Raw genomic sequence first — 13,870 nt, 5'->3', positions numbered from 1 at the left:
GTTCTGCAATTTCCTGTTTGAGTTCTTTCAGAACCCTTGGATGAATGCCATCCTGTCCTGGTGACTTGTTAACATTAAGTTTATCTATTTGTTCCAAAACCACCTCTAATGACACTTCAATCCAGGACAGTTCCGCAGTTTCATTTCCCACAAAAAAGGGTGCAGGTTTGGGAACCTCACCAACATCCTCAGCCGTGAAGACTGAAGCAAAGAAATCATTTAAAGCAAAGGCTTTATCATCCTTGATTGCTCCTTTTGTATTTGTATTGTCTATTTTTTAGCAGGCTTTCTGCTTCTAATGTATTTAAAAAAAAAAAACATTTTGTTATTACTTTTTGAGCTTTTGGCTAGTTGTTCCTCAAAATCTTTTTTGGCTTTCTTTATTACAGTTTTACACTTAATTTGGTAGTGTTTATATTCCTTTCTATTTACCTCACTAGGATTTGCCTTCCACCTTTTGAAACATACTTTTTTCTCTCTCACTGCTTGTTTTACATTGGTGTTAACCCATGCTGGCTCTTTTTTCGGTCTCCTAGTATGTTTTTTAATTTGGGGTACATGTTAAGTTGGACCTCTATTATAGTGTCTTTGAGAAGCTTCCATGCAGCTTGTAGGGTTCTTGTTCTAGTCACTCTGGCTTTTAATTTCTGTTTAACTAACCCCTTCATTTTTGCATAATTCCCCCTTTTGAAATTAAATGCCAGAGTGTTGGACTGCTGAGGTGTTCTTCCCACCACAGGAATATTAAAAGTTATTACATTATGATCACTACTCCCAAGCGGTCCTGTAATAGTGACCTTGTGGACCAGATCCTGCACTCCGCTCAGTATTAAGTTTTCCAAATTCAATATAAATTTACAGTGCACAATACTACTGTTGTTGGCAAATAAATTACTCTGCATACACTTGTTTGTTTCTTAATAGCTAATCTTGTTTTTCTTTGGTGCTATGCATTGCCAGGCATACCTCTTTATTATCCAGAATATTTGAACATCAGGTTGACGGATATGAAAGAGCTTACTGTAACACGAACTTTACTAGATACCTTTTAGATTGTGCTAGCAGCACACGCAAGGAGAGATTTACATTGCAACATGCCTATACATGTCTACTTGCCCTTAGTTTATGTTGTGTTAGTTTCCCAAGTGAGTTGCATATCATTTATTTGTGCAGATTTACTATCAGACTTATTGAAAGATAAATTTACGTGAACTGCCTTCATTTATGAAGACATTTTAATGTGGACTAATTGTTGCAGATATGCATATGTTCATTCATGCTTTTAAAAGTGAAAAGATCATGCAGAAAGCACATTCAGCTAAGGTGGTACAACTTTCACTGCCTTTTTTTTAATTGTATACTTCTTAAAAAATGGACAGGCTATTACGGCTGTGTGATAAATATTCTTTCATTTGATGTATTTATAAGTTGCAAAAAGTGTTCTGATCATTTCTAATTTTCCTCCTTTCAAAGGCCTAAGTATGAACTATGTTCCTCATGGCATAATACAGATATCTCCAAACATGCAGGCAGCTATTCATAGAATAAGGATGTTATAGCCTTTATTTCTAAGGACATGGCATTTGATGTAGAAATCTACTGTTACATTTGTTGTACATTAATGACTCTGTGCACTTATATTTGCCTTTCTAAACCAACTATCAGTTTTATGTAATGCAGAGGCATGTGACAAATTTTCTTCTAAGCCCATAAGTTTCATCTCACATTTGTTCCACTAGGTCACAGAATGATTAAATGGCTTAGATCAAGTCAGTTATAGAACTGGATAAGGAACTTAGAGGTATTGACTGGCAACTGTATTTTAACTACTAATCAATGCAGAAATTTTACCTCCTGAAGGATATAAAATTTTAAAGAAAGTTGTGTGGTACTTGGAATGTGCACACCAAAATATTGTGTACCGCTGGTATTATACTGGCACTAAACAAACCTCCTTAATTATTATAATAGTTTTGCTTAGTGATAGTATGTATAATCTTCTAGGAATTCTTTTTAAAACATAAGTGGAAAAAGTCATATAAAATGTCTATTATTATCCAGAAAGAATTACCAAGTAATAAAGGCTGTTTCTACACTAGCAAGTTCTTTCAGAAAATCCAGCCATTTTTCAAAAGAACATCAAGAGCATCTAAATAAAATGAGGTCTTTTGATCCAAAATCAAAAGAACGCAGATCATCTTCTGGAAACCCTCTTCTGCTCCTGGATCAGGATGCACACCTTCTTTTGTAAGAAAGCACGTGTAGACACTCAGCAGGCCCTTTTTTCTTAAGGGCTGTCTTCATAGCTTCAGATTTTTCAATCCCTGGCCCTTTCTTTCGAAAGAGTGGGGGCTGTGTGGATGCGCTCTATCGAAAGAATGGATTACTTTTTCAATCTACTTTTTTACATGTGGATGCATTATTTCAAAAGAAGTTTTTTCAGAAGAGATCTTCTGGAAAACCTTTTTTCCAATGATTGCTGTACTGTAGACGCAGTCAAAAGGCTTATTTCGTTGTATTCTATCACTACTTGGGAACAAAATGCCCCAAAAGTCAAAAAAATGTAGCTCCCTCAAAAACTACACATTTGAATGTTATTTGGCTAATTATGGAAGGTTTACTTTTGAAAAAGATTTATTTGAAAATATTTTAAAATGTCATTAAAGTTACAAAAACTGAAAACAAAGCAAGCAGGAGAAGTCATAAAATCTTCTGTGTCTGTCTCTCAACAGAAATTGGTAGTGATCACCTGCAGTTTCTCAGTGTCTGTAAAGGTAGGCTTTGAAGCTGACGTTACAGGCAGTTTGAAAGTAACTCAGGCAAACCATCTTTATTCTTCTAAGACTGTCTTCTAAGTGGTTTTATTTAAATTTAATTTTCAAGACATCAATTTGTCTACAAAGAACAATATTACCTAGTTATGTCAACTTCAAAGTCTCGCAATAGTTACTGGCTACAATTGCACACAGGACACTTCACAGGCAAGGAAGTTCTTATCCTGAGGCTCCTTTGTGTGTCTAATTTTTCAGGCCCTACCCCCTCCACCCCCACACTTTAAATATATTAAAAAAAAAAAAAAAAAGTATGGGAAAACAGTAAATTCCTCCTGGGAGGAGGCTTGTGTAGTTAATAAGCATCAACTCATCCTGATTGTTTTTACACATAAAAATCCCACGTGGCTTAGAACTACTGCTAGGCGATTATACTGCTTATTCACAACCATGTATTTTGGAAATAATATTACACTATAAAAATAAAAAAGGGAATGATAAACAGTTCACATAACTATAGGAAACTGAACAAATCTAGAGTTATGGGAAACACAGTTCCTATCAGAACTTTACACCCCATCTATAAATCCATAGTGGTGTGTGTGTGGTGTGTGTGTTGAGGTGAAGGCATAGGGAGAAATGAAGTGCTTTCCCTCCCTTTCTTAAGCTGATATTTGAACATCTATTGACATGAACATACAGTACAACCTCAGAGTTATGAATGGACAAGTACACCACACACCTCATTTGGTGCTGGGAGTACACAATCAAACAGTAGAAAGAAAGGTTACTCACCGTAGTAACGGTGGTTCTTCGAGATGTGTCCCCGTGGGTGCTCCACATTAGGTGTCGGGCTCGCCCGGCGCCGCAGATCGGATCTTCCAAGCAGTTTCTGCCGGACCGCGCATGCGCCGGTGCGCGCCGCTCCCCCGCGCGCTCCCGGCCATGTGCGCGATCCGGTCCCCGCCAGTTCCTTGACCAACCGCCTCGGATGCTCCTGCAAAACACTAAACAGGGATCCGGAGCGGGGAGGATGGGCGGGTAGTGGAGCACCCACGGGGACACATCTCGAAGAACCACCGTTACTACGGTGAGTAACCTTTCTTTCTTCTTCGAGTGTCCCCGTGGGTGCTCCACATTAGGTGACTACCCAGCAGTAACCCAAGATAGGAGGTGGGTAATCGGATTATGTGCAGCTTGTCCCCGAGAGGACCGCTGCCAAGAGACGGGTATCCTCTTGGAATACCCTGTGAAGGGCGTAATGTTTGGCGAAGGTGTCACAGGATGACCAGGTCGCCACTCTGCAAATGTCTTTTAGCGCAACGCCCTTGAAAAAAGGCTGTTGATGCTGCCACCGCCCTAGTGGAATGAGCCCTGGGCGTGGCCGGTAAAGGAGTCTTTTTGAGTTTGTAGCCCATTTTTATGCAAGATACGATGTGCTTAGAGATTCTCTGCGAAGAGAGACATTCTCCTTTTGATTTGGGAGCGATAGAGACTAGGAGCCTATCCGTTCTCCGGAAGGACTTGGTCCTGTCCATATAGAAAGCTAGCGCCTGCTCACGTCCAGGAGGTGTAGGCGCACCTCTTTGTTAGAGTTATGAGGCTTTGGATAAACAAGGGTAAACAATAGGTTCGTTAGTATGAAACTCAGAAAGAAACTTTAGGAACAAAGGCTGGATGCAGCCGTATGGTTACCGCCTCCTTGGAAAAACAGCGCAGGGCGGCGTTGCCATAACTGCCCCAAGCTCGCTCACCCTGCGAGCTGACGTGATTGCGAGAAGAAAGGTCGTCTTCATCATAAGGAGGCGGAGGGAAACCGTGGCCAAAGGCTCAAACGGTGGTCCCCTTTTCGCATTAAGCACCAGGTCCGAGTTCCACAGAGGTGGAAGCGGTTTCTGAGGGGGGGGTATAGGCTTACCAGCCCTTTGAAGAACCTGGTAACCATGGGATGGGCGAACACCGTGTGCCCTTCCTCTTCGTGTCTGAACACCAAAATGGCGGCCAGGTGGACCTGAAACGAGGATAGCGAGAGTCCTCCTCTCTTGAGGTCCAGTAAATACTCTAATATCACAGCCATAGGCACCGAAAGGGGGCTAGCTGTTTGGTAGAACACCATGCCGTAAAGCGAGTCCATTTCTGCTTGAAGGTCTTCCTGGTGGAAGTCCTCCTGCTACTTTCTAGGACTTGCTGCACTTCCTCCGTACATGTGCTCTCTAGGGAGCTGAGCCATGGATTAACCACGTTTGTAGTCGCAGGCTTTGGGGGTGCGGATGCACTATGGACCCCTGGGCTTGCGTGAGCAGATCCCGCGCCACCGGAGGGGACATCGGTGGCCGGTCCGACATGCGCAGGAATAGGGGGAACCATTGCTGTCGATCCCACGTTGAGACTATCGGGATCATTCAGGTTCCTTCCCTCCTGGCTTTCTGCAACACTTTGTGGATGAGCACTGTGGGAGGGAAAACGTAAAGCAGGGGGCCCCTCCATGAGATCGCGAAGGCATCCCTCAGGGACCCCCGTCCCAGTCCTGCCCTGGAGCAGAATCGTGGGCACTTCTTGTTGTGCTGAGTAGCAAACAGGGTCTATCTGGGGAAAAACCCCATGCGTGGAAAAATCGGTTGCAGCAGATCGGGACGGATCTGCCACTCGTGCGTGAGTGCAAAACGCCTGCTCAGCTGGTCTGCCTTCACATTGCGAGCGCCTGGTAAGTACGAGGCTTTCAAGGTTACATTGTTGGCGATGCAGCAGTTCCACAACCGGACTGCTTCTACACATAAGGCACGGGACCGAGCTCCTCCTTGCCGATTTATATAAAACATGGTGGAGGTATCGTCTGTACTGATCCCGACTACCTTGCCTTTCAGTTGGTCTCGAAAGTGTCTGCAGGCGTTGAACACTGCTTTGAGCTCCAGTATATTTGTGTGCAGTGACTGCTCCATAGAGGACCACAGCCCTTGCGTCACCTCTTCGCCCATGTGTGCTCCCCACCCTATGAGGGGGGCATCTGTAGTAAGAAAAACCAATACGTGTGGTTGGTGGAAGGGTACCCTTGTTAGCAGGTTCTCGGGGTTTACCCACCATTGCAGGGATTTGCGCACCTCCGTTGTGGGCGACGCCATCCTGTGAACAGTGTGTGCTGCCGGTTTGTATACGCTCGCCAGCCAATGCTGCATGCTGCGCATGTGTAACCTGGCGTTCTGTTCTACGAGACGTTGCTGCTGCCATGTGGCCCAGCGGCTGTAAGCACGTCAGAACCGGCACCATAGGGCTGAAGGTGAAGCCTTGCGCGAGGGAGCCGATGGCCCGAAAGCGAGTCTCTGGTAGATATGCCCTCGCTGTAATAGAATTTATGCGTGCCCCTACGAACTCTATGTCCTGTGTGGGGTCTGTCTTTGATTTTGTCAGATTGATAAGCAGGCCGAGCGAAGAGAACGTGCCTGCTGTGACACATATTATGCGTAGTACCTCCTCCTTTGAGGCCCCTTTGAGTAGGCAGTCATTCAGATACTGGAATATAAATACCCCCTGTCTGTGCAGGTAGGCTGACACCACTGCCAAGGTCTTGGTGAAGACTCTGGGGGCTGAGGAGAGCCCAAACGGTAGGACCTTGTAAGTCGAGGGCTGCGAACCAATCTCCATCGTCTAGTGCCGTAAGGATGGAGGCGTTTGTGATCATCCGAAAACGTTGCTTGCGCAGGTACCGGTGAGGCCTCGAAAATCTAAGATGGACCTCCCCGTGAGGAAGTACCTCGAGTAGAACCCTCTCCCTTGCAGTTGCTCCGGCACTCTTTCCACTGCCCCTACGAGCATGAGATGGTCTACCTCCTGCTTGAGCCTCGCTACATGGGAGGTCTCCTGGAGGTGGGGCCCCGGGTGGAGGTCATGGCGGTGGGAGCAACTGGGAGGAGATGGCATACCCCGTGGCTATGATCTCCAGCACCCATGTGTCTGTGGTGATCCTTTGCCACTGGTTATAAAATGGTCGGATGATGGCCTTGAGCACTGGTTTCGTGCCCTCTGGAAGCGAGTCCCTGAGGGAGGTCAACCTAATGTGGTTGTTGAAATTATGGTTCGCTAGATGCGCTGCGTAATTTGCCATTGGCAACAGTAGCGTGGAGGAGGAGTAGACCTTTCTGCCCAACAGCTCTAGCTTTTTGGCATGTTTGTTTATTCCCCCACGTTGCGACGACTCCGCCACCAAAGAATTTGGTTGTGGGTGGCTGAACAGGAACTCCATGCCCTTCGTGGGCACGAAGTATTTTTTTTTTTTTTTTCCCGCTCTTTTGTGGACAGGCGGAATAGTCGCAGGAGTCTGCCATATCATAGTGGCAGGCTCCAAGATTGCGTCATCAGCGGTATTGCTATTTTGGAGGAGGCCGGAGGTCTCAGATTTTTGAGGAGCTTATGGTGTTGCTCTTGCACCTTTGCTGTCTGGAAGCCTTGCGTGAAGGCCACCCTCGTAAAACAGCTCTTGGAACTGTTTGAGATCGTCCGGAGGATGGACGCCCTCCGGGGCCGTAGCCTCATCCGGGGAGGAAAGCGAGGAACCGCTGGGGTACGTCTTTCTGGACCCTTCCGGTTCCTGCTGATGATGGTACACCCTCTCACTAGAGGTGTGCGAGGAAAAATCTCGGGGTTCCATAACCAGTCCCCCCTGAGATGCTTAAGTCTCTGTCCCCGGTCACAATTGCCCTCGGGGGTACGAGATCGTTCGTAGGGATCTTTCCCTAGTAGATTGCCGATGGTGTCTATGCCCTGCGTGGTAGGGGCGACCACGGCAGTATAAGCACTGGTCTTGGGAAGGTGACCTAGACCACTCCCTTGGTGCATACCCTTTGCGTCTGGGGGAGGGAGACCGTCGAGACCCTGGAGAGAGCAACTTTGCCAAATAGTCCAGCGGTTCAAATCCCAGGAAGGGTGGAGGTGGTCCCAGCCAGGGTGAGGCTGGTTGCAGAAATGGAGAAGGGGGCTCCGGGTAGGCCAAGGGGGGGGGGGGACCCCTGCCTTCTAGTTGGAGTCTGCAACATAGCGGAGGGCTGTGGGAAAGCAACTACACAGCCCTGTGCAGAGAGGGGCTGCAATGCCTCCTCTTGTGTGCAGTCTTCCCCCTCCCTTGAGGAGGTAACTCCGCCCCTGACATACAGGGGATCCCGGCCCCGTCCGCACCGAGCTCGGCACACTCGAAGTCGGTGCCGCATGTGCGGTGTCCTTCGGTGCCGGCAGGCTGCGTGCCTGCGCGCTCTGCACCGCCGGTTTTCCGGGGGTCGGTGGTACCGGCGCTTGTTTAGCCGCCGCCCTGCCTGCGGTGCGGGGCGGCTGGCTGATTATCGAAGGGTGAGCCGCTTGCACGTGGCTCTGCGTGCCGCCGCCGATCAGCTGTTGCTGCGGCTGGGGGCTGCTCGCTCCTCCCGTCCCGCTCGTTGTTGCTGCCGGCAGGGATCGGGCTGGGGGGCATACAGGGCATTCCGGCGTCCGCACCGAGCTCGGCACGCTCAAGGGCGGTGCCGCACGTGCGGTGTCCTCCAGTGCCGGCAGGCTACGTGCCTGCGCGCTCTGCACCGCCGGTTCCCCAGGGGTCGGTGCCGCTGCTCGCGGTGCCGCTGGTACCAGCGCTTGTTTAGCCGCCGCCCTGCCTGCGGTGCGGGGCGGCTGGCTGATTATCGGAGGCTGAGCTGCTTCCACGTGGCTCTCCGTGCCGCCGCCGATCAGCTGTTGCTGCGGCTGGGGGCTGCTCGCTCCTCCCGTCCCGCTCACTGTTGCTGCCGGCAGGGATCGGGCTGGGGAGCATACAGGGGATTCCGGCCCCGTCCGCACCGAGCTCGGCACGCTCAAGGGCGATGCCGCATGTGCGGTGTCCTCCGGTGCCGGCAGGCTGCGTGCCTGCGCGCTCTGCACCGCCGGTTCCCCGGGGTCGGTGCCGCTGCCTGCGGTGCCGCCAGTACCGGCGTTTGCTTAGCCGCCGCCCTGCCTGCGGTGCGGGGTGGCTGGCTGAGTATTGGAGGCTGAGCCACTTCCCCGTGGCTCTCCGTGCCGCCGCCGATCAGCTGTTGCTGCGGCTGGGGGCTGCTTGCTCCTCCCGTCCCGCTCGCTGTTGCTGCCGGCAGGGATCGGGCTGGAGAGACTTTCCTCCGTTTCTGCGCTGATGGAGTGAGGGAGGCAGCTTTCCTTTTAAGGGCCCCGGAGGGTCCCTCCTGCTGCGGCCGCTCCGGCGCTTCTGGCTGGAGGGCCTTGTCAAGAAGCAGCATTTTTTTTTTTTTTTTTTTTTTTAAAGCCTGAAGAGGACATTGTTGATGAGTCTTTGTGTTTTTAAGTGGGTACTTAGCACCTTCTTTGTGCCGTTTTCCCCGTCCGATGGCCTGCCTTAGCAGGAGGGCTGATAGCCCTAGCTCCTGGCCTCCGGCGCTTGTTACTGGGACTGGCTGAGCTGTCCCTCTCCTAGCTTGTTCGTTGTTGTTTTTTTTTTTTTTTTACAAAATAACAACCGGCTAGCTTATAGTAGCCTAGTGCCTGAAAAAACTTTAAGAAAAACCAGATAAAGCCGTTGAATACACTACTTGGCCTTAGCCTAGTTGGATTCCGTCTGCAGCCGACGGCGGTTAAGAGGAACTGGCGGGGACCGGATCGCGCACATGGCCGGGAGCGCGCGGGGGAGCGGTGCGCACCGGCGCATGCGCGGTCCGGCAGAAACTGCTTGGAAGATCCGATCTGCGGCGCCGGGCGAGCCCGACACCTAATGTGGAGCACCCACGGGGACACTCGAAGAAGAACACACACACACACACAAGCAAATTGAGTACAGTACTGAGTTAAATGTGAAGAAAAGGAAAATTTTAAATAAATTGACAAGGTAAGGAAATTTTGTGTGCTTGTTTTCATTTACATTAAGATGAATAAAAGTACCATTTTTCTTCTGCATAGTGAAGTTTCAAAGCTGTACTAAGCAAATGTTCAATTTTTAACATTTGAATGAACAACCATAACATTTTGTTCGGCAATACTAATACTACATATTTATGAACAACCACTGTTCCCAAGGTATTCATAACTCTGAGGTTCCACCTTAACATAAATGTGAAAGATTTTGTACTCAAGGCACTGGGATCTAATTTCTATCAGTTAATTAAAACTATTTAAAGTTTAAAGCTAAATGAAGAGGAATACCAGGAATACTCAGCTAGTATTTTTAGGAAAAAAATTAACAAACATTAAGAACTAACAAGAAATGCAAAAAGAAACACAAAAGAAAAGAAACAGGTAAGTGGAGAGATGCACATGGCCAGTGGGATGGTAGTATCCACAGACACTGGATGCTGAAGGAAAGGAAATTGTGGATGTGTGAATGTTAGCAGACTTGGTTTGTCAGAATCTAGAAGCTCCTAGAAAGTGGGCATGGCTTCAAAGATTACAGTTCCATACTAAATTAGACAGCTCATGTTATTTTTCGATATTTGGTTTTCATTAGGTTTATAGTAAATGCTAAAGCCATTGAACAATGCTGCAAACATTTGGTTAGCATTTAGTAATCAGCAAACATTATTTTATGAATTCATATGACTTCACTAACTCAGTGTAGAAGGCAACAATAAAGTAATAATGAAAACAGATCATTCTTCTGAAGTAAAAATAAAACACTGTCACACTTAAATCGTAAGATGGAAAGAATTAGTGCTCATCTCAAAAACACAGAAAACTGATTTCTTATTGAACTAATGTACAATGACTTAAGCTTTTCTCCACTGAGTTGAGAGGAATACACTGATGAGTCTGATGATCCTCAATATATTGTTATGACTGAACTACAGGTGTGATAAAAGCCTATTTTTGGGATATAAAATACTTCTTCAAATACCCTTTATTGAGGACCAGGATCATTCATCTTACAGACCCCCAAAATGACTAGGATCAATCACTTATTATGCCATTATGAAAAAATTGAAAGGAAAAGACTTGATGAAGTTTGCGACCTCCTTTTCATAAGACATAAATTGAGTAACGTTAAGACAATAACAGGAGGCAGGGGAAAGGGCATGTCTCATAAACGTAATTTATTCTGTCTAAAGATGAAAAACATAAAACTTTAAAGTAAAAGAATTACAGACATTTCAGCCAAAAAAGTAAGAGAAACATGTGACATGTTTTTGGACATTTGCTTAAACAAATAAATGGAATTTTTTCACCACCGAAAAATACTAAGTAGTCCTGTGGCACCTTCAATAAAACTTCTCAGATGCAAACAACCTAAACCTGACACAAGCAACATGCTATTTTTTCCATATGCGATACAAAGAAAGCCTAACCTAATTTTGCAAATCATGAAAGTTCAAAAATATGTCTGCAGCCACCAAAAGCTTCACAGTGCATGGACTCAAAGGAGGACTGATGTCCTAGCTTCCCAGTGACACTTGAATCGAACTTGTGCGAAAAATATGGCATTTATATTTGCATTCAACTGCCATAATACTGAAATTTGCACTGAGCATAAAGAAGACTCCGATCAAAATACAGCGATTTTACACAACAAGGAACAGTACACTTACAAACCAGTTGAAAGTGGTTTTGAAGGGACTTGACAGAGGAGACTCAAGCAGATGACACTGCTGCTGAAACCTCAGTAGAAATCTGGCTTGATCCATTCAACAATGAACTAGAGCCACAACAAACAATTCAAATGGACTCAAAGAAGTTCTTGGACCTTTCTATTAACTTGGCTATGATTAGGTATGGAGTCCATCTACTACTGATCATAAGTACAAAAGCCATCATTGCAACATAATCCTAAATTCCTTAATACCCTTCAAGCAGTTATAACTGAAGATCCAGATATCTAGCCTAATTCTCTGTCTCTGAAATCTGTTGTCACCGTTGGTTAAATCAAAACGGTTGTAAAGAAAGGAAACAAAGCTGTGGGAAAACTTCACTAATAGGCAAGGTACTGAAACACAAAGTGAATTGTTAAATGTGTACTAGTATGGAAAAGAAGATGGGAGAGTAAGAGAAGAAAGATTAGACTGGAGACTTGATGATGATCTTATTAGGCTTTTCTTATGGAAAACACTTTTTTTTAATAATATAATAAATATAATTAACAACAGCGTATTAAATACTATGCACCTGACTTCATCAGTCTTAAGGGTGCAGAGGTTTCTGGTTTTTCTCTACCTTTACGGTTGCCCTCTCCAAAACAGGGGTGAGAGTGTTTTGTTTTTGGTTTTGGTTTTGTTTTGCTTTTTTTACCCCTTAAGTGGGAAAATCATACCAGTCCTGACCAGTTCCCACTTGTTGCTAAAATGAGATTAATTGAAGAGTCATGATTTTGCATTTTTATAACAAAAACAACCAAGCTAATCATATGTAGATAACACATAAGCCCTTAAAAGGGAGTTTTTTCAGATGGCCTCAATGCAGTCTTGGAGTGGAAAAAAAGCCTCTGATCAGTCTATGGTAGCACTTCAACAGCTGTTAGAACTGGCTGACCTCCATGAGTATTAAGCCACAGCAGGAGAATCTTCCATGTAGATGCAGTATCCGTGATGCTTTTTGTACAGTAAGTCCCTTTTTATTGGTGCTACATCTCATACACTGGAACTAACAGGCTGCTTGCTGAACACTGGAATGACAGTAATAACTGCAGAGCAAAGCAGTCAAAGCTGTTTTATCCTATAAAACTGTGGTCTCCAATCAGTTCTGAAGCAGTAGCCATTATAGGGGCTACCGCTATAACAAACTAGCCACATTATTCTGAAAAAATATTTACTGTTCATATTCAAATGGCGAAATAGCCACATGCGGCTAGCATGTTAGACACCATCGCTCTAAGAAGACAATAGTTGCATCCTATCTAGAGAACTGACCTGAAGGTACAGATTTTTTTTTTTTAAGTTTGATAAGTTTTGTAGGTGAGCAGAGGGTTAGTTATTGATCATATTGATAGCAAGCATTTATCTTAGCACAGTCATTTGGAAACTGCTTTAATGAGCAGCAGCCATTTGAATACTTTTTGAGTGCAGTTTAACCTCCTGAAAGACGAGGATACAGTAACACTCCAAAGAAGTGAAATGTTTCATTCTCCTTGCAGTCACCTTCCTGCATTCTCACTTTTGTCACAGAGACTATAAAAAGAAGTCAGAAAAGATTTTGCTGATAACTAGCTGTAAGTTCTTTGTAGTGCTACTAGACAAAAACGTTCAGGATAGCAAATAATTTTTCCATCAGCAAGCATTAGTTACAATTGTGCAGTACACTTTTTTCTGAAACATACTTTTCTTAGCCTCAGAAAACAGTAAATGCATTGTTACCTTTGTGTCATAATTTTGTAGGCATCAGGGAGGAAGCATTCTGTATTTTCCATCTGAAAAGGGTCGGCATCACAGATCTTGTCATCTGTCCGTCCATAATTAGCACTCTCTATCATAATGACATCACTTCCTGGACACCGAAGGTCAATGGAGTAGCCCTCGCAAGACAGTTCCCTCCTAACTAAACCAAATGGTAATGCTGCTCGGCTGAAACCTTTAAAAAAAATCAGGAATCAAATTAAAACAATGAAAAAAGGGAAAAAAAAAACATTTTCTTGTATATGCTTGGATGTTACATTTTCAATCCCATGCTCAAGGAGAGGACAGTAACACAAGCCCTTACAGGTGGGTTTTTTTTTTTATTCAAACTAATGGAACATAGCTTTTGGAATTCTAATCATATTAGAATTGCAAAATCTCTTTACCCTATCTGAATGTTTCTCAGAGATTTAAATGCATACTGAATTGGGCTGCATTGTACAAAGTGGTGTGCTAGATAAATAATGAGGTATTGCCAGGCACAAGAGAAAATCAGAGTGAAGAAATGCTTCCTGAATCACATGGTGGTTTCTTCAGTATTCTATAAATTCTGAGCCTTAATTTAAAAAAGTTACAAAGTTAAGTTTTCGCCCCTTGGCACTGAAAAGCTACTGTTTTTACATTGTAAATCAATGTGCCACTGCTCAGTTATTGCACATTTGCTGAAAACAGCAGCTAAAAATAACACAGGAGAAATCTTCTTGCAACCAATTCATATAGTTGCTGGGTTTTTGCAGTCAGGACTGTAATCTCCCCTTTTCTCTG

General features: G+C 45.2%; 1 protein-coding gene across 15 annotated transcripts in view; it reads right to left on the bottom strand.

The window, feature by feature from the left end:
- ADGRL2 (adhesion G protein-coupled receptor L2) overlaps positions 1-13,870 on the bottom strand; it is a 530,684-nt gene that overhangs the window by 91,984 nt on the left and 424,830 nt on the right. For all 15 annotated transcript variants that reach the window (XM_075002830.1, XM_075002833.1, XM_075002832.1 and 12 more), the window contains one exon: positions 13,067-13,280. In XM_075002830.1, the coding sequence (XP_074858931.1) occupies positions 13,067-13,280 (214 nt within the window). The remainder of the gene's footprint in view (positions 1-13,066; positions 13,281-13,870) is intronic.

Source organism: Carettochelys insculpta, chromosome 9 (assembly GCF_033958435.1).
Source record: "Carettochelys insculpta isolate YL-2023 chromosome 9, ASM3395843v1, whole genome shotgun sequence".
Lineage (NCBI taxonomy): Eukaryota > Metazoa > Chordata > Testudines > Carettochelyidae > Carettochelys > Carettochelys insculpta.
The sequence above is the reverse complement of the archived record's forward strand: the minus strand, read 5'-3'. Positions and strand labels throughout refer to the sequence as shown.